Genomic DNA, 27,568 nt, shown 5'->3' on the forward strand with positions numbered 1-27,568 from the left:
GAGGCTATTATATATCATGCTTTTAATACAAACTTAAAAAAATCTGGAACAATATAAACTGTACAGATTTGATCAATTGTTTTGTTTTTAAACTAAATATCTAAACACACCAATGTCCCATTCCAAAATATTGCACAACGTTCTGAATACAAAATGCCTGATTGTATTCCTCCTTCACTAAAGAAAACCAGTCCACTGCCCCGCCCCCTGCGCCCCTCTCCACGCCACCTCGGCGCCCCCTTCCCGGCTCCGGGGCTCCGACGGGAGAGTCTACAGCTCACTGCATTGGGAAAAAGACATCATTCTGGACTAAAAGTTTACTTTCTTTACAAGACGATCCACCTCTTGATTTGTTCCTGGAAAGAGGGGGTAGATAGATAGGGGATGGGGAAAGGGGAGAAACGTTTTATTCTCTTTTTTATTTTAAAGTTTGTTTTTCCTGAAAAAATATCTTTGTTTCTCTCTTCTTAAGAAAAAATCTTGAAAAGAAAAAAATTACGTTTTACGTTAGAAATATACATATATTATATATACCTCTTACATTTTACAAATGTAGCAAATTATTCAATACAAACGGACACCAAAAAATGTAAAAAATAAAAAAAAAACCTTTTTCTACGAAACCAGGTAAATTAGTGCAGATTTTTGTTTTTGTTTTCTTAAAAAAAATAAAATCGAAGCAAAATGCCTAGATTTGAGACGAGACAGACTGGACTGGGCCCAGGGCCCAGGGCTGGAGCCACGCTCCTGGACACACGCTTTTCTTCGTGTTTCAAGACACTAAGGGGTAGGTCTCCCCCTCTCCCTGCACGTGGCGAGATAACAAGCTGACCAGGCGTGGGAGTACCTGTGTGCGCGAGTGTGGGAGGAGGGAGCTGGGAGGGGGCATAAGGCGGCGTCCAACCTTTCCCGGAGAGCAGCGGTCTGCCTGAGCCCGTCACCTGCGTGGGAGCCAGAGGCGAGGGAGGGAGAGCGGCCCAGACCGGGCTGGCCCCTGAGAAGTCTGGGGAACAGATGGCGCTAGGCTGGGGAGCCAGGGCACTGCCCCGCTGCGGGAGGTAGAGCTGGTGCCCAGTGCAGGGAGAGGCTGGCAGTGTCTGTCTGGGCGGGACCCACTGCCACAGCAGTTGCTCACTTGGGGTCGCTGGGGAGGGTGGGGTGCCAAAGGCTTTGGTGCTTTCTGGTGGTGGGGATCCTGATGCCGCGTGCCCCACCTGCCAAAGCCTCATGGTGCGGAAGCTGGCCCGCTGGGCTGGGACGGGAGAAACAACTTCTCTTCTGGCTGAGGGGGGAGTGAACGCTCTTCCACCGTCCAAACACCCTGCTGTGCTGGCTCGGCCTGGCCTGCCCGGAAGGACACCCCCCGCAGCACCAAGGCCCAGTGGGGCCGGGCCGGGCAGCGAGGGCGGATGGCAAGAGGCACCAAGAAGTTTTCAAGCAGGCAGGGGCAGAAATGCAGTAAAACATCTACACGACCGAAGGACCGAGACGTCTCAGTCCGAGGCTCAGGACTGCCCATTACAGGCACGGCCCCAGACTCAGACTTGCACCCGCTGGGGTCTCAGCTCCCGCAGGGGGCGGGGGCCACACGCCAGGAGGGCCCGAGTCCAGGGACTTCTCTCAGGTGCCAGAGGCGGGGCGTTCCCTCAGTCCCTCGCGGCGAACCATTTAAAAAATTTTTTGGTCAAAAACAAAAGTGCAGATCCCTCCGGATTTGGAAACCAGTTCCTTCTGCAACGCCTTCCCCTGGGAGTGTATCAGGTTCAGCCGGTCTCACCCCGCCAGGCAAGCCACCCTGTAAAAGGACTAACAGCCTGCCCCGGCCCATTCCCCAACCTCAGACGTAAATAAGCACTTGCGGCAACCCAGAATCACATCCAGAGGGGAAGTTTCACATGGCTGGGAACCCTTTAAACTAGGGCAGCACACCAAGCACACGCATGCGTACACACCCCTCCCCCACTGGCCCTGCCTCCCTACCCACCACCCCAGGCCCAGGGAAGAAGGGGCTGCATGAGATGCCACACGTGTCAATAGCTGGGTCTCCAGGGCCACAGTGATAGTCTGGTACTCCAGGTTGGGATGGTGGTGCGGGGGCCACAGGACAGAGATGAAAGGAATTCCAACAGACAGAAGACAAACCTCCCTGTGACCCATGCCTGAGAGGGAGTGGGGGCCGGTGTCAGACCTACTTGGGTGGCAGGACACGAGAAGGCCTGCTGAGGTTGGATGGCTTCGAGTGAGAGGACAGCTGAGTGGCCGATGCAGTGACGAGGGACAGCCTCTCCCCGCTCCGAGGAGGGCCCGGCCCCGGCTGCGGCTCTCCCTTCCCCGTGAGCTTGGACACACCAATCCTAGACCAGGTGTGTGGAGGAGGGAGGGAGGGCGGGCGGGCGGGCGAGAGGGAGCAGCAATTCACATCCGGACCATTCTTATAGCACAGGAAGCCACTAATCAAAGATGTTATATAGAAAACTACATGTAAAAAAAAAAAGAAAAAAAGAAAAAATATAAAAACCCAAACCAACCAAACCAATCAGAGGCAGGCGGGACAACGGCAGGGAGGTTGAGTTACACACGGTTCGGGTGCTTCGGGAGCCCCTCCCACTCCACGCCTCGGCCGCATTTTTCTAGAAGTGAGAGTGAGGAGATTGGACATCTTTTTGTATATTTTTCTTTTCCTCTTTTTTTGGCCTTTCCTTTCCTTCCTCTTTTCTGTGGTCTTGCGTTCTCCTGGCCGCGCGGACAGGCGGGCGGTCAGTTGGCCAGCACGACGGGCTGGAACGGCTGGCTGGGATACTGCATGGTGTTCAGGTTGTAGCTGAGGCCTTCCACGAAGGGTGTCTTCTCCAGGAAGATGCTGTTGGTGCCCCCTCCAAACACCTGGGCCATGTCGAAGCTGCTGCCGTTGCAGGTGCCGGCCCCACTGCCGCCAAAGGGGGCCGGGGTGCCGCTGCCCTGGCCGTCGGCCCCGTCAAAGAAGAGGCTGGGGGAGCCGCCGCCATTGTACACGAACTCCTTGGCGTTGGGCGAGAGCTGGGACTGCGGGGCCGGGTTGGGTGTGATGAAGTTCAGCGAATGCATAGACAAAGAGAGGCTCTTGTGCTTCAGCAGGTTGTTGGTGGGAGAGCGGGCCATGTGAGGCTGCTGCTGCGGGGGCTGCTGGCCGCCGGCCCCGCCGCTGGCCACACCGCCACCACCTGCAGCCCCGCCGCCCTTCTTCATCTTGGTGGAGCCAAACTTGGTGGCAGCGAAGGAGGCGGTGGTGAAAGTGATGGGCTGGGTGGAGCGCGGGATAAAGGTGGGGCTGGGAGACTGGCCGAAGGATGGGGACGGGGAGTTGGACAGGGAGCTGTCCTGGCTGCCGATGGGCACAAATACCTGGGCATCGGGGTTGAAGCTGCTCTTGATCTCCTTGTCCAGCTCTGGGGCAACACAGCCCTCGCTGTCATCCAGGTACAGCACTTTCACAGCCCCCTTCTCACCAATCTGGTAGGACACCTCGAAAGGGTCGATCCAGACGCTCAGCTCCTCAGGCACGTTGGCCCGCACATCCTCCAGTGCCAGGCCGCTCCGCCTGGCGGCCAGCTCCACCACAGGGTCCACTATCTCCCCGATGTGGACACAGCGGAAGCCGGAGCCCTTCAGTGGCTTGTCAGGGTACCAGTGGCCTTCATATTTCTTTTTCAAGAGCCGCTCTAGCTCCTCCCCGAACAGGTCTGCCCGCCGCCGGGGCAGCTTGTTGTATAAGTAGGAGATGATGAAGTTCAGGGCCACTTTGATTTCCAGCTGCATGGTCCTTTCCTGGGCAGATGATCAGCACAGGGCACGTGCACGGGCCAAAGGCGGAGGGCAGGCAGCCTCGGGCTCCAGGTGGCTCTGGGAAACGAGAGAGGGCATTATGAGTAAGGGAGCAGGAAGCCTCGGGTGATCAACGGCAAAGGACATAACGACCCCGACTTCGGATCCCACAGACCCCAGGTCCCATTTCCGCTCTACTAGTGGCTGCCTCTGCTGTGTGGCTGGGGGCAGGTCGCCTTTTGTGAGCCTTAGTTTCATCGGCAACAGGAGGTTGCCGTGAAGACTAGGTCAGCTCAAGGACGCAAACCACCTCGTGCTCTACCTGGTGTTCGGGAGGTACTTGATAAAATGAGCTATTATTTTTTTAAGTAATTCTAAAGAAATTGAGATGTCGTGGTTTCCAATATTTTGAGAATCCAGACCACTGCACAACTAACACAAAAACACCGAACCCTTAATTCAGCTGGAGAAGGGAAGGCTTCCGCTAACTCGTTCGTCTCTGCAACGTCGCGGTGAAACTGTGCTCCCCAGTGGCCACGGGCCAAGGTATATAAGTTTAAAATCTTTAGTTTTCCCCCTTCGGTGGAACGGGATGCAGGTCACTGAACAAGACGTAGCACTGCCAACGTTTCACTGAAGGTCTGGACTCCTGTCACATCCAATCTGTCACCCCGGGCTCCTGGGCATGTGCGTGCTCTGGCTCACTCTGGGCTTGCAGGACGGATCTAAGAACGGCGCAGTATAACCGAGGCAAGCACTGCCGTCCAGACGGCCTCCAAGAACAGAGACGAGAGCATGATTCCCAGGACAAAGTCAAGAGGCCTGGGCCAACAATGGAACTGCTGACGAGGACTGCCCAGAGGAAAGGAGAGGGAAGGAGGGTCCTGCTGGCCAACATGCGTCTAGAGGGTAGGTGATGAGGAGGGCAGAAGGAAGAAATTTTCCATCACCCCGCAGCTTCCAGCGGGGAGCCATCATCACTCAGTCTCCCGGGGACCGTCTGACCACCTGTCCTTGGCACCAGCTCAGACTTATCAAGTGTTTGGAGATCCCTGGAGAGGAGGCAGCTCAAGATAAACACTCAGATTGTTATTTTGGGACTGTCTCACAGCCAGATCGCACAGAGGTCGAGGAGGTTTATTCCCGACTCCTGGGCCAGCCTCACGTCCCAGGAAGAGGATCTGCGAGGCCTTAAGAGCCAGTGATCCTCATCTCCTCGCTTTCTCCAAAAGGACAGCTCCAGGCTCATGCCACGGGAGAACTGAACTGAAAAGGCCACCTGCCTTGCAGGGCTGACGAGGCCAGAACATGTTCCTAGCCAGACCCCTGGGCGAGGCTGTGCTGCTGAGCTCAGCACAGAAGCGAGACTGATCCAGGATCCGTCAAGGGCATCTTCAGTCCTGTGACAGACCTGGCGCTGGAATTGGATTAAAATCCCTTCTTGATCCAGCACAGAGTATCCGGGGACTAATTCTAGGCTTGAGGATCTTGAATTTTGTGAACACCTGTCTCCACTCACTTCCCTGTGGTTCTCAGACCTGGGCCACGTCTCCTAGGGGCATTTTTAGGATTGAATCCTCAAGTGAAGCTCTCCGAGGGGAGTTTCGGAGAAGATGCACGAGGCCAATCTGGAGCAGCACACACACTGGCTGGGTCGAGGCCTGCCCTCGTTTCAGGTCTGAGCAGACAGAGGGTCATGCGGGGGAGTCACCAACAGAGATGCTCTGAGTACGGCCTCCCCCAAGCTCCCCACAGGGATGCTCTGGATTCGGGAGACCCTCATCTCCCCTCTATCACAGCTTCTAACAAACACCGAATCTCCAAGTTACTTCAAATATCTATTCGTGGTCACCACAGATCAATTCCAGGGGCCTTCTGGTTTTAACAGAAGAGGGGTTAAGACAAGGGGCTTTCTGTTTTTGAGGACTGGGTTCATCACCAGATGCAAAGCTGGTCACCAGGAACCTGGGCCTTGGCTCAAGAATGGAGGTGCGGCTCTGGCTGGTGTGGCTCAGTGGATTGAGCCTGCGAACCAAAGGGTCGCGGGTTTGATTCCCAGTCAGGACTCATGCCTGGGTTGTGGGCCAGGTGCCCAGTAGGGAGCGTGCAAGAGGCAACCACACATTGATGTCTCTCTCTCCCTTCCCCTCTCTCTAAAAATAAATAAAATCTTAAAAAAAAATGGAGGTATGTAAGGGCTACAGCAGCCCATTAGAGGTGTCCAGCACAGAGGAGACTAAAATGTAAAATGCTGTGAAGAAGTCGGCACTGGTTTCCAAGAATGAGCCTGAAGTTAAAGGCACAGACTTGAATCCAGTAAATGACACTTCTCAAGGCATCGATGGCACGGCCTCTTAGCACGCCACTCAGGCCAAAGGGCTCCTACACACTTCTAGCCCTCCTCCACCTTTAATGCGTATGTGCCTTCCAAGCCAACCTCCCCTACACAGTTCAGTCTCGAACTGAGAGCATTTGAAATGCAGGCGAAGTCACTGGGAAGCGAGCCTCCCACCTTGAAACACAATAGAAGCACTATCATCAAGCCCTGCCTAGCTACCCATTTTCTGCAGCATAAGCAACTAAAGCTGCACACCAATTTATACCTCAGTGATGCCGCCACACAAGGAAGGAAGTATATATAATGCCACCTTTGCCTCTTTAATTGGAGAGCAGGCCGGGCCAGATGGCTGTGGGGTGGGACCTTACAAAAATGCCGGACAACCAGAATGGGGTTGTCTGCTCTATCAGCTCAGGCTCTAATTTTGACTTCAAGAAGCTTATGGAACAGAGGATTAAAGCACTAGTGCCGTCTTGTCTTTAACTAAAGATAGAAGTGACCACTCTGATGAGTTTGCTCATTTTTTTTTAGGCGATGAACAAATTCTAGAGTTTATATATAAAATATTTATAGAATATGTAAGATTAGAAAGCTTAGAAATAACTACCCTTCAACAAAAGACACAAGTAGATTTGGGTTAAGCAGCAGAAGAGGACTCTAAGCAGCTAACTGTTTAACAATAGCAAATTTACCTTTCGTCAACATATTAAAAAGCTGCAAACGTGAGGATAAATTCTGTCAAACCTTATTTAGAATCTTATCCTCCACTTGTTTGCTTATAGCAACAAAGTTCATCAGATCCCTCCGGCTGGCTCGTTTTACAGAAAAGTGCATAAAAGGACAAAAATGAGGGCGGTGGTGGCTGCAGTCAATGATAGGGTAATGGACAGTCCAGAGAGAATGCCTAACAAAAAATGCAAAGGAAGAATTTTAAGAAGAAAAATAGTTGTATACTAAAGGAGAAACGGAGAACCTGGCTGGGCAGAACTGGTGAGAGCGTCGTCCGAAATGCCAAGGTTGTGGGTTCCATCCCTGGTCAGGGCACATACAAGCAACCAATGAATGCATAAATGACTGGAACGACGAATCGAAGTCTTTTTTTTATTTTAAAAAAATCGAATAAAAAAATACAGGAGAAAAGGAAAGATAATGACAAGGGACCCCACCAGGCTCTCAAACCGTGAGACCCTATATGAATACTCAGGCACCCAAAGCCTTAACTTTCAAAGCGTCTTATGATCAAGTGCAACTGGATTCACATGAGTGTGGCCAGAGCAGTCAGGGAGGAGGGGTCCTCAATTTTGACAGGGTTGGTGGGTGTCACAAACTGGGTGCCAGGGAGTAAGAGCTAAGCTCCAGGGCCACGGGGGACAAACCCACCCCACCAATCCCGGAGCACCGGCGGGGCAGGTGTGGTTCAAAGGCTGCCAGGGCTTGGGCCGACTGACTGATTTCACAACCCCGCCCAGAGTCTCACACCGTCTCCCCCAAACACTGGCTGGCACAGCCCGAGTCTGACGGCCAGGTTCCTTCCGCCTAAGACGGCCTTTTCTAGGGCACTCCAGGTTCCTCCGAAGCCGGGAAGACTCGACGGAGCCCCGAAGCAAGTGGGGAGGCCAGCGGCGAAGTCACGCCCCGCACTCTGGGACTCGTAGTCCTCAGAAACCACAAGCTCGGGTTGAACCAAGTGACCTACTTTCTTTGCACACTACACCTCCCTGCGTACTTTGCGACGGCTCCCCGGGCAAACCACGCATGCCCAGTGAGGGCAGGTGGCCGAGGCTCGGAGAACCCAGGAAAAGTTTCCGAGGCACATGCGCGCTGCGGTGGACTGCCCCCTCCCCCGCCCACCGCCTAATATATTTTATATAAATTCTCCCCTTAAGGCCTACTTGCCGTACTGTATCACCGTACCATACCCATGTCTCGGTTTCCTGAGAGGCTTAACTTTTTCTCCCTTTCTCTTTACCGCCTCCCATGGCTGCCGAATTAAGGATCTGCTTCAAATGAGGTTTCCTGGCTGAAGGCGGTGGGCTTGAATAGATAAGGTCACACTCCCTCCCCCACCCCGGCCACTTAATCTGTATTCCTGGGGTTTGGCGGTCCCCGTCTGGAGTTGCTGTAGGGACAGTGGATTCAGAAAGAAAGAACCTTCTCAGTTAAGGACCGGCGTGCTCGGCTCCAGCACCCCAACAAGCAGGAAAGTAAAGGCAGTCGTTAAAAGCCAGTTGTCCCCGTCCTCTCAGCCGAGGACATTCCCAGTTAAGCTGCGGGGAGGCGCCGGGCCGGCAATCGGAAGGCCAGAAGCCAGCAGGGCCCAAGCCTCACGCTTCTAATTCAAGTCCGAGTAACCAGACCCGGTGAGGGAAACGGGAAGAGGTTCCCGGGCAGGGAAGGGAAAAACTGTATATCTGACACCCGGACATCACCTTCCAAGACTTCAAATGGTTTGGGAGTCTCCTCCCACTGCAAGGCCTGCTCTATGACCAGACTTAACCAGATCGAAAGCAAAACTCCCCTACAGGGTGTTAAACAAACCTAATCCTTCCTCCCACATGAGCTCCTCTCCCCCTCCGCTTAAGAGGGGGATGGGGATAGGTGCCCAAGAAAGCAACAGGGGTGTTTTTCTGCTGGAAAATCTAAGATGAGGGACCCACTCCCAGGGTAGGATGGACAGGGAGGAGAAGAAGGTTAGTATACAGAGCAGGCCCCCAAGACCCCTTCCACTGGCCCCCAAGTTGAAGCCTGCTGTGTGGGGTTCTGGTTTCTCTTGGGGGGTAGAAAAGGGCCTGCCAGTTGCCCTTCCTCCCTGCTCCCTCCTTCCCCTCCCTTTGTGGTCAAGGACACAGTCCATCCTTCGGACAGGAGAATGAGCTTAGGAGTAGGGGCTGTTCCTCCCAGGCACCTCACCAGGATCCACCAGAATCCACTCACTGCTATTACTCTGAAGGTACTTTTTTTTTTTTTTTCCGCCTAGTTTCCACTGAAAACACTAAAGAGGATAAAGACCTTAAGCCCAAATTGTGAATTCTGGCTCAGCGGCCAGAGGACGGTCACCAGTGACCGGTCCAAAAGGGGGGGCGGTGGTGAGGGGGGTGTCCACCCTTCATTTCTTAGGCTTCACAGGGCTAGAAATAAACCCTATTAATTATTGCCACCCCCTTCCCTACACACGGGGGGGGGGGGGGGAGAAGCAGAAAACAAGGCCTGGATCCCCTTCCTTCCTCTGATTTATTTTATGGTGGCGAGAGTTGGGGAACAAGAAAATAGAAGCAAGTCCCTAGGGCATGAAGAACTGAGGGAGGCGGACGGGGGTGGGGGATGCACATCATTCAGGAGGGAGCTACTCTTGCAATAGGGAGAGAAGGGGGCTCTGGGTACCCCAGGATAGCAGGAGCATGAGGAGGGGAAATGGAGCACAGGGGGAAAGGAAAATGCTAGCCAGGCATGGGGCGGGGGCGCGACAGCAACGTGTAGCGTCCCACAAAACGAAGAGCGAGAGTGGGGCGGGAGAAGCTGTCGGGACTATAGGGTATCAGGGGGCAACCGCCCGCAAGCCCCCCACTCACTCACTCGGGTCTCGGCGGCGGGGCGGGCTGCCGACCACGGGGCGGCTTCTCCCTCCAGGGTGGTCCGGGGCGCGGGACAGAGGTCGCTCGCCCTTCTTTTCCTGGGCGCCGCCCGGCCGGGGCCAATGTGTCCTTTTCTTCTTTGAGGTCTGTGGGCGAGTTGGTGGAGGTTATGGGCTATGGCTCTCAAATAATTCAGCTTTTTGCAGGTCGGGCTCAGCGGCGGGGGACAGAGGGCGGGCGGGCGGGCGGGCCGGCCGGTGGTGACCGCGTTGGGATGGCGGACCGGAGGGTGGCTTGTGTCACGGGGGGAGGACAGTCCGGGCTGTGGCTGGCGGGTGGTCCTGCCCTTCTAGCCCTGAGTCTTCCTAGCCACTCGCTCCTTTCCGAGAGGACCCGCACCTTCCAGCGCCCCGTCCCGAAGTGAGCAAAGTCAATGAAAAGTTTCACCCTTGGCAACCCTGCGCACGGATCTGGCTTCCCCACCCCTGCGTGATGCGTCCCTCCGCCCTGCAGGGGCGGGGCCGGCACCGTGCCGGGACTACTTTCGAGCCAGCGGGTAGCTTAACCCCTGGGGCGCAGGGGCTCTTGCACTACGAACTCGCTGGTACCTCGCGACCCCCTCTTCCTTCGTCCCCCCCCCGCCCCCGCCCCCGTGGTAGGCCCGTCTTCATCACTCAGCTCCCAACTAAAGCCGCATCAGGGTCTTCTGCCTTCCCCATTGCAGCGCCCTCTCATAGTTGTCTTTTTTCACGCCCCAAACCAATCAAATGATGCTCGCGTAAGGTGTTTTCCCAGGTGGACAGAGTTCCGCCCGGGCAGGGGCTTCGGACTACGACCGGGATGCTCACTTGGGGTGTCCTGAAGGGATATTGCGGGGAGGGAAACGTCCACGCTGTGTCTTCGGCCCTACACCTGCTTCCCGGCCACTTTGGCTAGTCCTTCCAGCTCTGGGCGGCTGGCCCGCAGCACTAGCACCACCTGAATTACAGGGGAGGAGGAGATGGCGGGGCGCGCTGAGAGCACGCCACGAGCTCTGGAAACGTTTCGGACCCTTATCAACTTAGGGTGGCCCGACTCCCCCGAGCACCTCGCGCCTTGTCGGGGAACGAACGCCTGTAACGTCTACGGGAGGGAGGGCGAGGGGGAAATAGGGGCGGCCGCAGTGGGCGAGAGAAGTGGGAGGCGAGGAAGAGGGCAGACGACCAGGAAAAGGAACCGCCTCTGGCGCCTGGTTACCTCGTGGCGGGGCCGACTCCTCTGCGGACTGCCCCGTTCTCTCCCCGGCTGGTGACCCCCATAAGGCACACTAGAAAGCCACATTTCTTTTAGTAACAGCCCCAGCCTTCGGGTGTTGCCGCCTGCCAGTGCCAGGGACGTGGGACTCGCACACCCGAGGGTCCCTGGGACGGTGGATCGAGGCTTGGCGAACCCGGGACGTGGGATCCCGGGCCGCGCGCACCAGCCTCTTTCCCGGGCCCTAGCCACGCAGGCTCTCGGTCATTTTGTGACTGCGTGCGACGCGGAGTTAGGAGGCTTGTGCCCGGATTGTCGGGTGGCGAGGCACAGGGCTCCTGGGAGCTTGAGTGTCAAGTCTTTTACCCTGTTCCTCCTTTAATCGCCCATTTCCCAGGTCTCTCCCATCCCTGACCTTTATTCTCATTCTAGAGGGTTCCAGCCCATCGGCAGCCGCTGAGCCCGGGTGGGGTGGGGGAGATCTGAGTTTCCAGCTACGAATTGTTTGCAAATTCATTGGTCACTCTTTTTTTTTTTTTTTTTTTGGCAAGGGCAGAGGGCAGCGTGGGGGGGTTAAATTAGTTTTCCTTGACTGCAGCAGAGAAACGCAGGATTGCAGGGCAAACTCCACGGGGAAAGGGAGGTGCGAGGGATCTGGAGCACGAGAGCCCCACCCCCACACTCTGAGCGCTTCAGCTCTTGGGGCACCTCCAGGGACTACTTGCCATGTGCGTCAGCGAGAAGCATAGCGTCACATACACGCCCCCTCCGCCATGCTCCACTCCCCCCCTCTCCTTTTCCCTCTCCCTCCTCCTCATTCTTCTTCCCTCCCTTCGTTCCTTTCACCGCTTTTCCCCTCCCTATTCCTTCCCTCTTCTCCCAGTTTTTGTTTTCACTTCAACCAGCACGCCCTGCCCGGGCAGAGTCCCCATCGACCCACAGGGTTCCAGAAAACTGAATAGCTAAAAATATACCTGGTATGCTAGCAACAGCCTTCCCATTGGTCGGGTTCAGGGGAGAGGCGGCATCTGATTGGGTTTTCATCCAGCCGCTGGGACTAGGGTTGGGGGCCGAGAGCGGGGAGCCAGGTCCTTGGGCAGAGCGAGCGTTTGCGCAGTGGGGCCTTGCAAAGGCTGCTGGTACTGGTAGTTATTTATTAGAGGTAGCCATGGAAATATGTGGGTTTGAATCCTAGTTCTGCCGCCAATCATGTTATCTTGATTTAATGGCAGTAAATCTCTTTCCATCATCAAACTTGTTTTCTCATCCTTAAACTGGGGATCGTGTGGATTAAACATGATTCTGTATGCAAAGCCTAACAAATAGTTGCCCTTCTTAAAGGGAACCATTCTGGCAAATTACATTTTACATAACCTGTGTTCAGTTCAATGTGCATTCCCCAGTAAAACACCTTACAAGACAGAACGATAAGAAAGGTGAGGGTGAGCTGAAAGGAATTCTCCTAGAGTACCTCAGGAGGGGAGGAATGGAGCCGATACAAGCAGATGGAGGGCTCCCACCGTTCAATGCAGGCTGAGAGAGGGCGAACTGACCCCTGGAAGGAAGGCGCTGAATTGGTGTGTTCATGCTTGGTTCGCATTTCTCCTGCACTGTGGAAACAGCAGCCCTGAGCAACGTCACTAAAAACAAACTGGGAAATCCAGGCTCCTTCTCAGATGGGAGCCCTGTGTAAAGGGTGAGCATGCAAACGGGAAAAAATAAAACACGGGGGAAAAAAGGTATTCACCCTCCTTAGCTACTGATGTCTCCATTTACGATGTGATGAGGAAGACGTTTTTTCCCTTCCAAACATGATTTCATCTTGCCAGGGCTTGTGAGCTGAATCCCTACTCGAGCATTCCGTTCCCATTTGGAATAATCATCCCTTCAGAAGCACACACCATGTTTTAGGAATGGCGAGTTTCAAAGTAAGCATGTGCAGAGGGGAGAGGTGGGGGCAGGTCCCCTGAGAGGAAGCAAGTTATGCCAGATGTTTTGTTACTCTGACAAGTCAGGCTGGTCATAATTAGGACCAATTAACTGTCAGGGGTGAGTCACTCCCATATATACATGCCAGGGTGACGAATTTTGTGGTTTCTTTTATATTATCCAAGAAAACAGTCCCTCAGTTTGATTCTTCAAATCCATTGCCACAGCAGGGTAAGAACAAACAAAGAAAGCCACAGCAGAAACTGGCTTTGGAGAAGAGTGATTGAATGTACAGGGCAATGTGAGTGAATTCTAGTAAACAAATGAACAAACCTATCTTTTGCTGAGAGTAACATTTTAGTGTAGGTAGTGGAGAGAGTTGATAAGGAACTGGAAAACTGGGAAAAGTGGGAATTGAAATGCTTTTTTTAGGCACAAAAATTCCAACCAAGGCAAAGAATCTTTCAACTTTATGTCCTAGCTTCAAACTGCTATTAAGCAGCTACAGGTCAAAACAGAGTGACAGTCTCTCTGAAATTTAGTCATTTCAGTTTGATTCCCTGGGAAGTTAGTTTTCTTAATTTAAAAGCTGCTAATTGGGCCCTGGCCAGGTAGCTCAGTTGGTTAGATTGTTGTCCCAATACTCCAAGGCTGCGGGTTTGATCTCAGGTCAGAGCATGTACAAGAAGCAACCAATGAATACATAAGTAAGTGGAACAACAAAGTGATGTTTCTCCCTCTCCATAAATATATTTATATATTTATTATATATATAATCTATAATCTGCTAATTGGCAGGCCAAGGTCCACACCAGGTCCATGTCTGTTGGATATATTGTCTTGGCATGGACTGATACATTAAAAAATTGTTAATGAGCTGAAAAATTTTTAAAGTTTTTATTTATTTTTAGAGAGGGGAAAGGAGGGAGAAAGAGAGGAAGAGAAACATCCATGTGTGGTTGCCTCTCACATGACCCCCACTGGGGACCTGGCCTGCAACCCAGGCATGTGCCCTGACTGGGACCTGAACCAGCAACCCTTTGGTTTGCAGCTCATGCTCAATCCACTGAACTATACCAGCCAAGGCTGAATTTTTTTTTTTATTCTCACCCAAGGACATATTTTCATTTGTTTTTAGGGAGAGAAATAGCAATTGGTTTTCTTTCTCTCTCTCTCTCTTTTTAATAAGATTTTATTTATTTATTTTTAGACAGAGGGGAAGGGAGGGAGAAAGAGAAGGAGAAAGACATCAATGTACAGTTGCCTCTTGTGCACCCTATACTGAGGACCTGGCCTGCAACTCAGGCGTGTGTCCTGACAGGTAATTGAACTGGTGACCCTTTGGTTTGCAAGCCAGTGCTCAATCCACTGAGCCATACCAACCCGGGCAATTGGTTTTCTCTTGTAAGTGTCCCAACCAGGAATGGAACCAGTGACCTAGGTATGTGCCCTGACTGGGAACCAAACACTCAGCCTTTCCATTAAGGAACAACACTCCAACCAATTGAGCCACACCAGCCAGGGCATGAAGTAACAGTATTTAAAAATTGGAAGATGGCACAAAAATCTTATTTTACCACTTGTCCTTAATTCAAAAGCTCTGATAATACTGGGCATTCAGGGTGACAATTCTTTGGATTTGAATGGCAGCCCTCTCCTTCAAAACAGAGCCTGTGCACTCCGGTTCTCTACGGGCCCCACCTCCCTATTGTCTCCCAGACGAGAAAGCCAAGGGTCACATACCATTTACCATCGTGTTTGGGCTATGCTTACAGCCCTCCCTTTTCAATCAATTGTATTATTCACCCTGACTCCTGTGTTAGTGACCCCTTTTCCAGTTCAATGTAGTGGTTTTTTGAGGGGCTGCCTGTTGTGTGCCCTGAAGTGGTGGGAGAGGCAAAGATGAGCTCAAGGACCTTATGATCTAATTCAGTTTTGAAACTCTGGGGTGTGATCCATTAGTAGTGTCATGAAATCACTTAATTTCATGTATTTCAGCCAGAATCTTTAGAATAGAATGGGATAAAATGAAAATACTGGAATGCAATACACACAGTAAATATTGTTCTATGAAACTTGTATGTATATACTAGTCATGGAGCTAGTCCAAGTGGGATTGTTGTGGGGCATCTGGAGCATTCATGAGAGGTCAGGAGCTGAGAAGGAAGAGGTACTGAGTTGGCTGGCTAATGTGAGGGTGAAAGGGCATTTCAAACAAAGGAAAGCAGAGCCAAGACCACAGGAGCGTGCAAGGAATGTCCCTTTGACGGCCTAGTGATGAGAGAGAGAGAAGTGGAGAAAAACCTTGCGGGTAGGGGAGAGAGGGAACCATTTGGAGAACCTCAGTGCCTGGACTTAAATGTTTCTCTGTGAAAAAGTAGAGACTCACAGTAAAAGAACCACCATTTTTGCCTGGCTGGTGTAGCTCAATGAATTGAGCGCGGGCCTGCAAACCAAAGGGTCCTCGGTTCAATTCCCAGTCAGGGCGCATGCCTGACTTGCAGGCCAAGTCCCCAGTTGGGGGCATGTGAAGGTCAACCACACGCTGATGTTTCTCTCCCTTTCTTTCTCCTTCTCTTCCCCTCTCTAAAAAATAAATACTCTTAAAAAAAAACCAACCCACCATTTTTGTAAAGCTTTCCCAGTAAAGGTCAGGCACTAACAAGGTCCAATTTTTATTTTATTTTATTTACTTTTAGAGAGAGGGGAAAGGAGGGAGAAACATCAATGCAAGAGAGAAAACACTGACCAGCTACCTCTTTCTTGTATGTGCCCCAATCAGGGACTGACCCCGCAACCCAGGCATATGCCCTGACCAGGAATTGAACCTGCAACCTTTCCCTTTGTGGGAAGATGCCCAACTGAGCCACATCAGTCAGGGCTAACAAGGTCAGATTTAATCCGTTGTCCCAAAAAGGTAGGCGCTATTACCATTATTTAGTAGATAAGAAAAAAGAAGCACAGAAAGTCTCAACGACTCACTAAAGGTCAGTAGCAGAGCAGGAATCAAGGTCTCATTATAAACCCAGCACACTTCTCATTACACCTTTTTTTTTTTTTTTAACAAGAGCAATATAATAAGTGCAATGTTTAAAGGAGATTAATTAATCATATTCAGGAAAGGGAACCACTTTCTCTATGTCAGTAATGCTCATTTCAGCACTGGAGAAAAACAGTAGTTTTGAAGAACATTATGATTGTTTGTGTTCATACACAGATCATTATTCTAATTCTCATCACAGAACTGTATACTGTTAGAGGTGAAAATTCAGCTTGTAAGTGATGTTTTCCCCACAGAAAATTTGTACTATCATTATGCCAATTTTTACAATTGAAAAGGAATTTCTGAAGTCCAAGGTGGACAATAATTAAAACCAAAACCACTTAGTTTGTCTCAGGTGGTTTGCAACTCATTTATTGCATTATATTGTTTCCTTGGTCTCTTATAAGAAAGGAACCAAGAACAGGATTATGAAAGTAGGTGACAAGGAGTGGCATTCAGATGAACTCACTGGGCTAAGGTCGACTTGCTCCATGGGTTATCAGTATGGAGGGTATAATCTCTGACATCCTACTGGGCAGTATTCTTTAAAAATTTCTTATTTATTTATTTGTAGAGAGTGTGGGGGGCGGGGGGAGAAAGGGAGGGAGAGAAACAACAATGTGTGGTTGCCTCTTTGTGCTCCCCACTGGGGACCTGGCCCACAACCCAGGCATGTGCCGACTGGGAATTGAACTGTTGACCCTTTGGTTCACAGGTCAACACTCAATCCACCGAGCCACACCAGCCAGGCCTGGGCATTATTCTTAAGTTTCCTTGCAAGATGTTTTAGAGGCATTCACGTGGAGGCTGATAGAGCACTTAACGTGCTTTGCTGATTAAGGAGTTTTGGAAACATTTGTAGATACAAGATGTTATATTGACCAGAGTGGTTAATAAGCAAATTTTAAAAACCTATTTTTTTTTGCGAAACATTTCGACTTATATTACACTTTAAAATCACTGTGGAATCAGTGGCAATTCTAAACATAATCTGAAAATGATCTGTTCTCTGCAACATTTTGACATACCAGAACCCTTACCTGATGCTTTAGAACTGCTTAGCTCCCAAACACATCATCTGGTTCAGATTGTCTCCCGTCATCCCCTTTGCCCATGGGTTCCAACATGTGCTTCAAAGCCCAATTATCTGGTTTCCTTGGCTTACATTATTTATTCAGGATGGAGCACCTGCTACCTGCCAGGCAGAGCAGACTTGGTTCCTGCCACCACGGGACACAGCCTACTAGCTGTCAGTAATTACCAAATGCTTACGGTGCTCCATAGACGTGTAAAAGGGAAAACTTAGATTGGGGGTCCAGAGGCTTATTTGAGGAAGTATTTGGCTGAGGTCTGAAGGATGAGCAGGAGTTAGGTGATCAAGACAGCCCGAGCTTAGAGGGGGATTACCAGGTAAAAAGCACCGAGGCCAGGAGAGGGACAGACCTAGGAGGAAGGAAAAGCCAGGCTAGAAAATGGCACCGTGGGAAGCTGCCTGCAGACCCTGCCCAGGAAAAACAGATCAAGATTAGGGTCTGGGGTCGGCCAATCCGGCGTAACAGGTTGTTTTGTCTTGAGCCTGCACCCAGCAACCAGCTGTAGCCAATCAAACTGATGCCCTCCGCAGGTTTTTGTATTTAAAAACCCTGACCTAAGAATAACCGAGTCCTAACCGCCCTTGGTTGGCTCCCCGTTCCCTCTTATCCCCGCTAGCCAATCAACCCCGTTCTCCTTAGCTCGCTGCGTCCGTCCGGTTTCTTGAGCGACTCCGACCTAACATTTTTGGTGCTGAAACCGGGATTGGGCACCCGGCTGGAGGCCTGCTCTCCCGTCACTGGGACTGGCCTCCCATCAACCCGACTCCCGGACCGCAGCGTCGTTCAGAAACCCTAGGGCACAGCGGCTCCAGCTTCCCCTCTGGCCCTTCCACCCTATTCCGCTCCTCATTCAGTGCGCCCTCCCTCGGCTCCCCTTTCCCTCTTACTCCCCGCCCGGAAACCCCGTTCTCCTTAGTTCGCTGGGTCCGGCCGGTTTCTCCAGCGACTCCGACCTAACAGAGAGCGGCAGCTTCAGGAACTGAAGGAAACCCCAGTGGCTGGAGTACAGAAAATTGGTGGCAGGAGACAAAATGGGGAAGCCTTGAGGATGACCTTTACCCGTGTGACCATGAACTTGCCCTAGGTCCCGGGAGGTGTCCCAAAGCTGGGTCAAGAACCCTTCCTTTGTGCATCCTCAGAATTAGAGGAGCTGTTTCTGGCAGGCCCCTCTACTAAATTCCTGAAGGCAGACAGAGCATCACGAATAATCTAGTTTTGTTGATCCAAACCAAAGAAGTCAGAACACTCTCATTTCTTCCTGTGGTTTTGCCGACAAGTTGCAGAACCACCTTGGATCCTCAAGACTTGTAACCTTTTTCAAATCAATGGAGTCCGAACACCTACCTAACCAGATGTCTCAAATTATGAATGTGCCTCAAGTTAACCTCCTTATCTCCTCTAGTGGGCAAAGGTACAGATAGCTGAGTTAGGGTTAAATGTCTGAATTTGTCCTCAGTCCATTAATTTCATTAAAAAAATCCTTAATGTGAATAGACATGCACTTTATGAAACAGATCCACTAAACTCTCTCTTCAGTTCAAAATTAAAGTTGGGCAGGAGGAAAAAATGTTGTTACTAAAATTGACTTTAGTCTACCTATCATGAAGAGAATGGCTAGTTCTGAATTCCTCCCAGTAGTAATAAGACGACAAGGTGTTCGATGAGTCCCAGTACCTCTATTCTGAGTCGCAAGTTCCTGGGTGACTGAAACAAACTGGAGTTTAAGGTCCTAGAGTTAAACTTAAATTGGACAGCGATCAACTACCAGAAAATAAACACCTCCTTTATTAATAGCAACAGAAAGGGTTTTCCATTTTCTTAAAAAACAGTAACATGACCCAGCCCTACCCAGTACGTTTCATCAAGATTAAATGCCCTCGTTTATTGCCCCGAGAGCTCCCTGCCCCTGCGGACGTTTCATGGAAGACGGCTGCCGTCAGAGCTGCCGTGTGAACACGGGCACCTTCCGTGCCTCCTCGAGAACGCTGAAACGATACTGTTTCTGTTTGAGGAGCTCTTGGCGTAGAGAACTTATCAATACGGAAGATGGAGTTTTGCTTCCTGCATTCAAGAAAAACCACGAACTACTCCATCAGTTTTTCTGACCCAGTCCACCAGAACCCTCTGTGCCGACCCTGTTCCATTCCATCGCCTCGTGGGGGGAGAGGAGAGGAGAGGAGAGGGCGGGCGGGGGGCGCCAGTGCACTGGGAGGCGTCCCGGCGAGGTGCTGAGCTTCGTTCCCTTTCTGTTGGCAGTAGCAGGCGTCTCTTCTGGCAGCTCCGGCGGCCTAATGGAGGGAGGAAAGGCCACCCACCAATCACCTCTTCTTAAAGCCGTATTTTTTGCGTTCATAGAAGAGATCTGTCTTAGAGCTCCCCAAATTGACAATCTTTGGGCAACCATCTCTCTGGAAAACAGAAGAATAGAGAAGTTGTCAAAAGTCTTGGGGCCTGTATCGAGACGGAATTAACATGAAAATAACGTCTGGACTAACGGTGTAGTCATACACCTCGCCACCTCAGGTATCCTACTCAATCAACGAGGAACTCACCAAGCAACTAGAAGTGCCCAGGGCCGGTCTACCTTCAATCCAGTGGCCTGAGCATACAACGTTGGAGTCTCAGCCCACGTAAGTTGCTAATATGACATAGTCCAGGCAGGATCTAAAACTCTTAAAAAACCCAAAGGGTGTTCTTCTACTGAAAGGTAAAAGTATCCATCATCTACAAATCAAGCTTTCTAGCTCTCTTCCACTATCCCAAGAACAGAGAGACTATCACCAAGGAAGGAAACTGAAAGACTTCAGAGAATAGTACCTTACATTTTAAATCTCACAGGAGGACCTGGCTGGTGTGGCTCAGTGGATAAAGAGTGCTGGCCTGTGAACCGAAGTTCACCAGTTCATTTCCTAGCCAGGACACATGCCTGGGTTGCAGGCCAGGTCCCCAGTAGGGGGTGTACTAGAGGCAACCACACATTGATATTTACGTCTTTTTCTCTACCTTCCCCTGAAATGCATACATTAAAAAAAAAAATTCTCACAGGATACTGTGTTTGATGTGTCCTTATTGATTCACCCGGTGTGACACATGCTCTTGGGGAAGAGTGTTCCAGTGCCCTGTTGATGTCCCTACTCTGATCTGTAATGACATGCTCTCCTGGCCATTTTGCGAGCTTTGAGCTTGAGTGGTTTCAGTGAGGCCCCTGGGAGGCTGTGCTCTGCAGACGTGATGACTCCATCAGTTGCTCTGGAATGATGGGAGGAAAACTGCACGTTGCCATTGCGTAAAACCTTCACAGGGCTGATGACTTTATTTAACATCCATGTCAGAGGAGGTTGCTTCCTGTGACACTGGGCTACAGAATGAACCAATGAAGTCCTTAGACACCTCATTTCTAATGCAGCTGATTTCCCTTTTCAGGGACTGATATCAACACTTCAAAAATATCTGACCCCTGGCTAGGCAGCTCAGTTGGTTAGAGGGTGGTCTTGATAGGCCAAGGTTGCAGGTTCAATCCCTAGTCAGGGCACACAGGAGACTCAAACAATCAACGCATAAGTGGAACGAATCAATGTTTCTATTTCTCTAATTAAAAAAACAAAAACAAAAAATGAAACCAACCCTGAAAACAGAGAAAGCCAACACTAACATGTCATTAGCTTCTAGAAAACATGTACCATGTATTACATTGAGAACTACCATCTGTGGAGTTTGCTGTGCTGAGGGAGCTGGGCTATGGGCCCGGCCCCCGCGGCAGCTTGCCAGGTGACCTCTAGTAAGCCATGTGATCTGTATGGGAAGTCCTGGTACAAATGAGGGAACAGCCCCCTCGTCCTCGCTCAGGGGAGCCTGACCTGAACACAACAGCGCGCTAAGGCCTTTAGAGACGTTGTGAGGTGCTGCGGTGCAACAATAACCTGTTGAGACTTACTGTGCTCTGCTGACTTGTGTGCCTGCAGGTAAATCAGCCCTCTTCGGACTCATACCCCTCAACTGTAAAATAAGTAGACTGGCCGATGTTCACAAACTTGTGTTTTTCTAGCCCTGGAGAGTCTTGAGAGGCACCCTGGGTTTCGATACGTTTATGAACCTCCCTGTGTCCCTTTTCAGTCACACTGGCAGAACCTACCTCCTGGAGTCGAGAATCAATAAATGTACTTAGAACAGTGTCTGGTGTATAGTCAGCTCTTAGTAAGTTTAAGAAATTGCCAAAATCAAATACCAGCAATTTCATAATGGTACATACATACACACACACACACACACACAAGTTCAGTATAAGATATTTCTGTGAAGACAGGACTCTACATATTTTTTAAGAAGTTTGGGGGGAGGGACCCAGAAAAAAAAAAGAAGTTGGCAAACCAATGTATTGGATTACTAGATCTTTGGGGTTTATGGCATCTTCTCTCACCGACTCACAGGTTTCCTGTTTTCTTGCCTACACTCCCGTGTTTTATTTTCTACATACTTCCTGCGGGTCTCATGGCCACCCCGTTTCTACCAACGCTGTGGGAGGTGAGGGTGCGGACGCCTGAGAATGGAGGGCATGGGGAAGGAGAGTGGCAGGGCCGGTAAGGAAGCCTGGAGGATGGCACAGGGTGTGAATTCAGCTAGAAGACATTTTGAAAACACCTGCCAAGTACCTGCCTCGTGGCAGGACCTCTTCTAGCACCCGTGTGTGTGAACACTAAAACCTTCGTCACCTCTCAGTCCCTGGGAGGACTGACAGACTTCCCCGTGCCTAGCACAGGGAAGAATTCTTTTAGGCAGCTGTGTATTTTTTTAAAGATTTTATTTATTTATTTTTAGAGAGAGGGGAAGAGAAGGAGAGATATATCAATGTGTGGTTGCCTCTCACGTGTTCCATACTGGGGAGCTGGCCCACAACCCAGGTATGTGCTGACTGGGAATCAGACTTGCGACCCTTTGGTTCACAGTCTGCACTCAACCCACTGAGCCACACCAGCCAGGGAAACATTGCTAAGCCTTAATTTCCCCATCTGTATCCGTATCATTTTTGGAAAAGAATGCTTAGCACAGTGTCTGGCACATAGTAAGAACTCCACAGATGTTAGCTGCTGCTTTGTTTCCTGGTTCAGATGGCTGAGGAAAATGATAAGTAAAAGGAGTAAAGGAATTAAGGGTTACAAGGGATCAACATGATGCTACATTAGAAGAAACTACAAATTACTCCTCTGGCAGCAATGCCCACAGGTATTATCCCGGACTCCTGAGCATTTAAAAAAATTTTTTTTAGAAGTTTGACTTTAGAGGGAGGAAGGGAGAGCAGAGGAGGGAGGGAGGGAAAGAGAGGAAGGGAGGGAGAGAGGGGGAGAGAGGGGGAGGGGAGAGAGGGGGAGAGAGAGGGGGAGGGGGAGGGAGGGAGACATGAATTTGTTGTTCCACTCGTTTATACATTGATTGGTTGCTTCTTATACGTACCCTGATTGGGGATCCAACCCACATCCGTGGCCTATTAGGACAACTCCCGAGTATTCTTGACGCTTTGAAAAACTATAGAGCAGCCCTGGCTGGTGTGGCTCAGTGGATTGAGTGTGGGCTGCGAACCAAAGCATCTCCAGTTCAATTCCCAGTCAGGGCACATGCCTGGGTTGCGGGCAAGCTCCCCAGTGAGGGCCACATGAGAGGCAACCACACATTCATGTTCCTTTCCTTCTCTTTCTTCCTCCCTTCTCCTCTGAAAAAATATATAAAATCTTTAACCCCACCCCAAAATCTACAGAGCACACCCAGCTTAGTTTGTTGGTCGAATTCCCTTAAAAATGACCAAAGTTGCAGGAAGAGAACATTAATGAGGGTTGCTTTGGCTGTGGGAAGACTTCTGCACAGGAAAGTCTTAGGCTCTTAATGCACACGTTGATCTATAAGACTGAGAGGCTGGATCATGCCATTGAGCTGCTCCGTGTTCCCTGGAAACTGTGACTGAGCGGTGTGAGCTGGGTGCTATCTCAAACATCCCCAGAACACCCCTGTATAACGTGAAGTGGGGGCAGTGACGTCTGGAACAACGCTCAGGGACAGGGACAGAATGAGGCACGAGGATCCAAAGGGATCGGGTCACACACCACACGAAGACAAGTCAAATGAACAATAAGCACTCTCTGGCTGCAAGCTTATGCCAATAGTAACTCTAGCTGCAACCAGGTAAAAATTCAAGAACATTTCCTTAATGGGCTCTTTAGCTAGTTCAAGATCATTTGTACTTTCCTCTCCACTGCTGCTGTCTTACTGTGGTTTCACTACTATGGACTACAGATAATTGCAAACCACCAGCTAGGCACCAGACAGTTCCTAACGGGAACTCCTGTGGACGACTTGTAGGGGCAGCCCCGAAAGTGTGTCCCATGCTTACAACACGTGTCAGGCACTTTACCAAGAAGCGGGAAAAATGGGGTTCAGACGCACAAACCAACATTCTTTCTCTAAACAAGTGCAACTTAGCTGGTGGACCAGATCCAAGCAGAATACGATTTGACAGTCAAACGTAAATAAATGCAAATAAGGGTTTAATTTAGGTCAGGAGAAAGTTCAAATCACCAAATGAAGTTATGTTTTTCCTACTTCATCCGTGACCCTTCTCATCTCCCTAAATAAGACTTAACTGTGTAAGAACAGTCTTATTTATCTGGCCGGATGCGTCACACTTACTGGGGGTAGAAAGAATCCAAGTACACAGACTGCTGAGGCGGCTGGGTTGTTTCTCCTCAAGATGGCACATCCCACCAAAAGGATTTATGAAAGGACAACGCAGGGTAATGTGACACCACTAGGTTTAATCAGACAGTCTGGGCGTGCCACTTGTTAGGTGGGTAAGGGACTGTAACGTGGGGATAATAATACTCCCTACTTAACAAAGTCACTGTGAAGAATAAAGGAGGTAACATCTATAATCTACCTATTCTGTGCTTGTGGGTACATTAAGAAGTATACATCTTTTGCCTTATTCTAGATTAGGTACCAGATACCGTCCATCCACCTATTAGTACTGTATCACACTTCCTTTTATTGTGTCACAAGAAGCCACCACCAAGAAGTCTGCTAAAGAAAACAGTAAAACTCATCCTTACTGCAGACTTGTAAGCCTTCTCCTCTGCATCTGGTTTAAGGGGTGGAATGGCTGGTCACTGACACCACATGATGTCAAGAGACAACAATGTCAAGAGACAGAATGACAATCAATTCTATGATATCAAACCAAAAGCATTCTTTCAACCACTCAAAGCTGACATCAACTTGAACTGTCCCAAATGCAAATGTCACTATAATCACCCAAGCGCTCCTTAATGCTAGGAAAAAGAATTACTGAGTGGCCACTACACACCATGCACTGTGCTGGGACTTACAAAATGTAGGGCGTTGTTTCTGAATAAAAATAGAGAGGCAGCAAAGGAATAGACAGAGGCCTCTCCAAATTGCTGGTGTTGACAAAGATTTGCTTCTCTTGCCTTTTTACCTTCGATGGAAAATAACTGCCTTTTATTGGACCACACCCACTTTGGCTCACGGAATTTGAAATTATAACCTAGGTGACCAGCTGAACATGGCAATCTCCACAGACCATAGGAATTTGCCGTGGACAGCTGAGTGTTTCTAAATAAAAGAAAGGTCAGGCTCGAAGCTCTGGGCACACTCACGTCCTTCTCCTGGATGGTGCACTCCTTACAATAATAGGCATCGGAGACTCCGGGGCCTCCGCAGATCACACAGCGCCCCTGGTAGGAGCCGTAGTTACACTCGTCGCATATGCGCACCAGGGTGCAGGGGCGCACATAGGAGTCACAGATCACACACTTGCCATCGCCTGTGAGGGAGAGAGAACGGAGTTATGCCCACTTGCAAGTACCTCGTGTCCTCTGCCCTCCTCTTGTACGGGGGGGAAAAACACTAGTCTCCATCTGAGAGTGACTTTTGAGTCTTCTACTTTGCCATTGCAAAACTTGGTTTACTCAGGGTCCATCTCAATCCCCACCACACACAGGAACAAGTCCATCAACTAACAAGAGCTTAGCACAGCCCCTGGTAGATGGCATCCGTATAATTACAGGCAAAAACTGCGCGTGCTGGAGACGGGGTCATGCTACTTTCTGTCCAAAGCTACAGATTTTTCTCAAAACCTAAACATAGTGTCTAAGATGGGTACGTTGGAGTAGGGGGGTGAAGGGGGCCTTTGGTGGCAGTCTGGCATTCAGTGTTCACGTGCGTCCAGGCACATTTACTTAAAGCTCACTTTGTGATCCCCAGGAAATGCCCGTTTGCTGTCTGCACAGAAACGGAGCACAAGGGTGGGGTGTTCGGGAGGGCGCGTTCCACTCACATTTTTCACACAGTCTTCCGATGGCTGCAAGATCAAAGATGGTAGAGTACTGTTAGAATTAAGAGTTTGACGAAGAGGAGAGAAACATCCCCGAGCTTGGAGTGGGGACAGAAGCAGGGTCTTCAGTGAGCGATTTAACCCATTTTATCCTTATGAACTTTCCAAACCCACGGCTTCCCGAAGTCCATCACAGGTCCTGGGCAATCTGAGTTTCTCTGGACCCCACCCCTGCCACCCACCTTCGGCCCCCAGCACGCGCGCTCCGCCCTCTCCTTATTGAAGGCCGCAAACCTGCGCGCTCCGACGCCACCCGCCGTAAGGCGGGAAGCGCGGCACCTTCGGGGCCAGACGCTAGGAAGAGACGGGAATCTCCGATTCCCCAACTCCCAATACCAACCCCACCTAGAGAGCCGCGGACATGAAAGCTGTCTCACCAACACCAGCCTGTTTGCGGCAGAAGATCAAGTCCGGGTGATGTTTGGCCATAGCTCGCACTCAAGCAGGTCACCGGAAGCTCCCGGAACTTCCGGTCGACCTTTAACCTCCATTGTTCCTGCCTCCTGGTCGCCGTCATTGGTCCCGCAGGCTTCCCTCGGCGGTCACAGTGTTTGCACCGAGTCTCGCTCGCTCTCGCGGGATCAAAATTTTCGCTTTCCAGAGACCAGTTTCCGTCGTAGCTGAGGAGACAGGTCCCTGAGTTAATAAAAAAATGCCTTTCTCCGATTAGGGTGGAAGAGATAAACTGAAGTACAAATACAAAGTGTGCGCTTTGATAAGTCATCTTGGAGAAGGTATTTATTTCCACAAACGTTTTTACGCAGCGTTCTCCTCTCCCGTATTGGTTGCTCACACAGGAGCTCCGCCCACTGCGCCCTTTGGCCCCGGAGCCTGGTGGAAGTGCCGCCCTCGCCGTGACGCCCTTCGGCAGGCCACGCCCCCTCCCCTAAGGTTTTAAGTACGCCGCGTGGGACGTCATCTTTCACGCGACCTCATCTTTGTCAGTGCACAAAATGGCGCCTTACAGCCTCCTGGTGACCCGGCTGCAGGTGAGCGAACTCAGGGCCCGCTGGGTTCATGGGGGCGGGGTCCCTCCCAGTCCGCCTGCGGCTGTGGGCGAGGCGAGGCAGGCCCGACCTGCGGTGACTTTTTGTGTACCTGTCTCGGCCGCGGGCCCAGCGTCCTGCCCGGTCCTCCAGCGCCCGAGGTCAACGCGTCCCCGCTCTGTCAGCTCTCCCAGCACAGTCTCCGCCCCGAGGGAAGTGTGGGTCTAAGCAGTGACGGCCGAGTGAAGAATGCAGACACTTTTTTCTCCTTTTTGAGGACCGATTCTGCTTCCCTGTAGGGTTTCTTTCTGTTCCTCAAGGTGAGGACAAGGTGACCGGGGGGGTACGGTCGATGCTGAGCCCGCTAGGCTCAGAGCCTGAAGGTTCACCTCTAAGAAGCGGAGACTTGCTAGCCAGGTGCATCTACGGTTGCCAGGCCTGGAGCCTGGAGAAGAAACTAGTGCCCTGTCCCATGCTTTGAGGATCCTGCAGAACACGTATCCAAGAATGAAAGGGGGTCTTCCGGCCCTAGATGTAGTAAATCGTGATAACAGTAACCTCCCACCTTTGCGCAAGGTTGAGAGACTGTTTTAGGTCCTTGTCATATTGTGAGTCATGTAAATATCTGGTGAGATGATTATTCTCGTTTGATAAGGAATGCCACTCCCAGAAAGTGGGTGAAAGTTACTGCTGTCATCGAAGTGGCCTGAGCATCTTGTTCTGTAGCCCCTCTGCTCTACTTGGTCATGTCAACCTGTCCTCACAAAACTTTCCCAACCAGAGCGTGCTTTCTGAGCCAACATTTGTATCTGGGAGCATACCAGAGTATTTGGAGCTCACGATTAGTTGCTTTTCAAATACAAGATGGAAGGGTAGAGACTCCAGTGTGACCTTGACCCTAGGAAAGCATCTAAGAAAACTGACTGATTGCCAGATGGGTTTTCACTCCTAACATGACAGCCCCAGAAAGGTGCTATACTCAAAGGTTCGGCGTCAAGTATGTGTCTTGGTAATAAAAATAAAGCAATTATTTCTGTGTTCTCTGACAGTCTTTTAACTTTGTGACTCTACTTTGAATCAAGTGGCACAGCTTTGATTTAAAAAAAAATTGTTACATGCTGTACTTTCAGGAAGCATTGTTACTGGAAGTTTGTGGGTTTGTTTGTTTTTTAAT

The 27,568-nt window shown here is 50.6% G+C and overlaps 3 protein-coding genes across 3 annotated transcripts in view; 1 reads left to right on the forward strand and 2 right to left on the reverse strand.

Moving 5' to 3' along the window:
* Nucleotides 1-5: 5 nt before the first annotated feature.
* TOB2 (transducer of ERBB2, 2) lies at nt 6-10,190 on the reverse strand. Its single transcript, XM_028532872.2, has 2 exons — nt 9,713-10,190; nt 6-3,879 (listed from the first exon to the last, which is right to left on the reverse strand). The coding sequence occupies exon 2, from the start codon at nt 3,793-3,795 to the stop codon at nt 2,758-2,760; it is 1,038 nt and encodes a 345-aa protein (XP_028388673.1). The 5' UTR covers nt 3,796-3,879; nt 9,713-10,190; the 3' UTR covers nt 6-2,757.
* Nucleotides 10,191-18,772: 8,582 nt separating this feature from the next.
* PHF5A (PHD finger protein 5A) lies at nt 18,773-26,111 on the reverse strand. Its single transcript, XM_028531953.2, has 4 exons — nt 25,786-26,111; nt 25,352-25,375; nt 24,672-24,838; nt 18,773-19,418 (listed from the first exon to the last, which is right to left on the reverse strand). The coding sequence occupies exons 1-4, from the start codon at nt 25,835-25,837 to the stop codon at nt 19,329-19,331; spliced, it is 333 nt and encodes a 110-aa protein (XP_028387754.1). The 5' UTR covers nt 25,838-26,111; the 3' UTR covers nt 18,773-19,328.
* The window catches only part of ACO2 (aconitase 2), a 43,001-nt gene continuing 41,355 nt past the window's right edge, over nt 25,923-27,568 (forward strand). The window contains exon 1 of the mRNA XM_028531954.2: nt 25,923-26,397. Coding sequence (XP_028387755.1) covers nt 26,362-26,397 — 36 coding nt within the window. The 5' untranslated portion in view covers nt 25,923-26,361. The remainder of the gene's footprint in view (nt 26,398-27,568) is intronic.

Source organism: Phyllostomus discolor, chromosome 2 (assembly GCF_004126475.2).
Source record: "Phyllostomus discolor isolate MPI-MPIP mPhyDis1 chromosome 2, mPhyDis1.pri.v3, whole genome shotgun sequence".
In the NCBI taxonomy this organism is placed as follows: Eukaryota; Metazoa; Chordata; class Mammalia; order Chiroptera; family Phyllostomidae; genus Phyllostomus; species Phyllostomus discolor.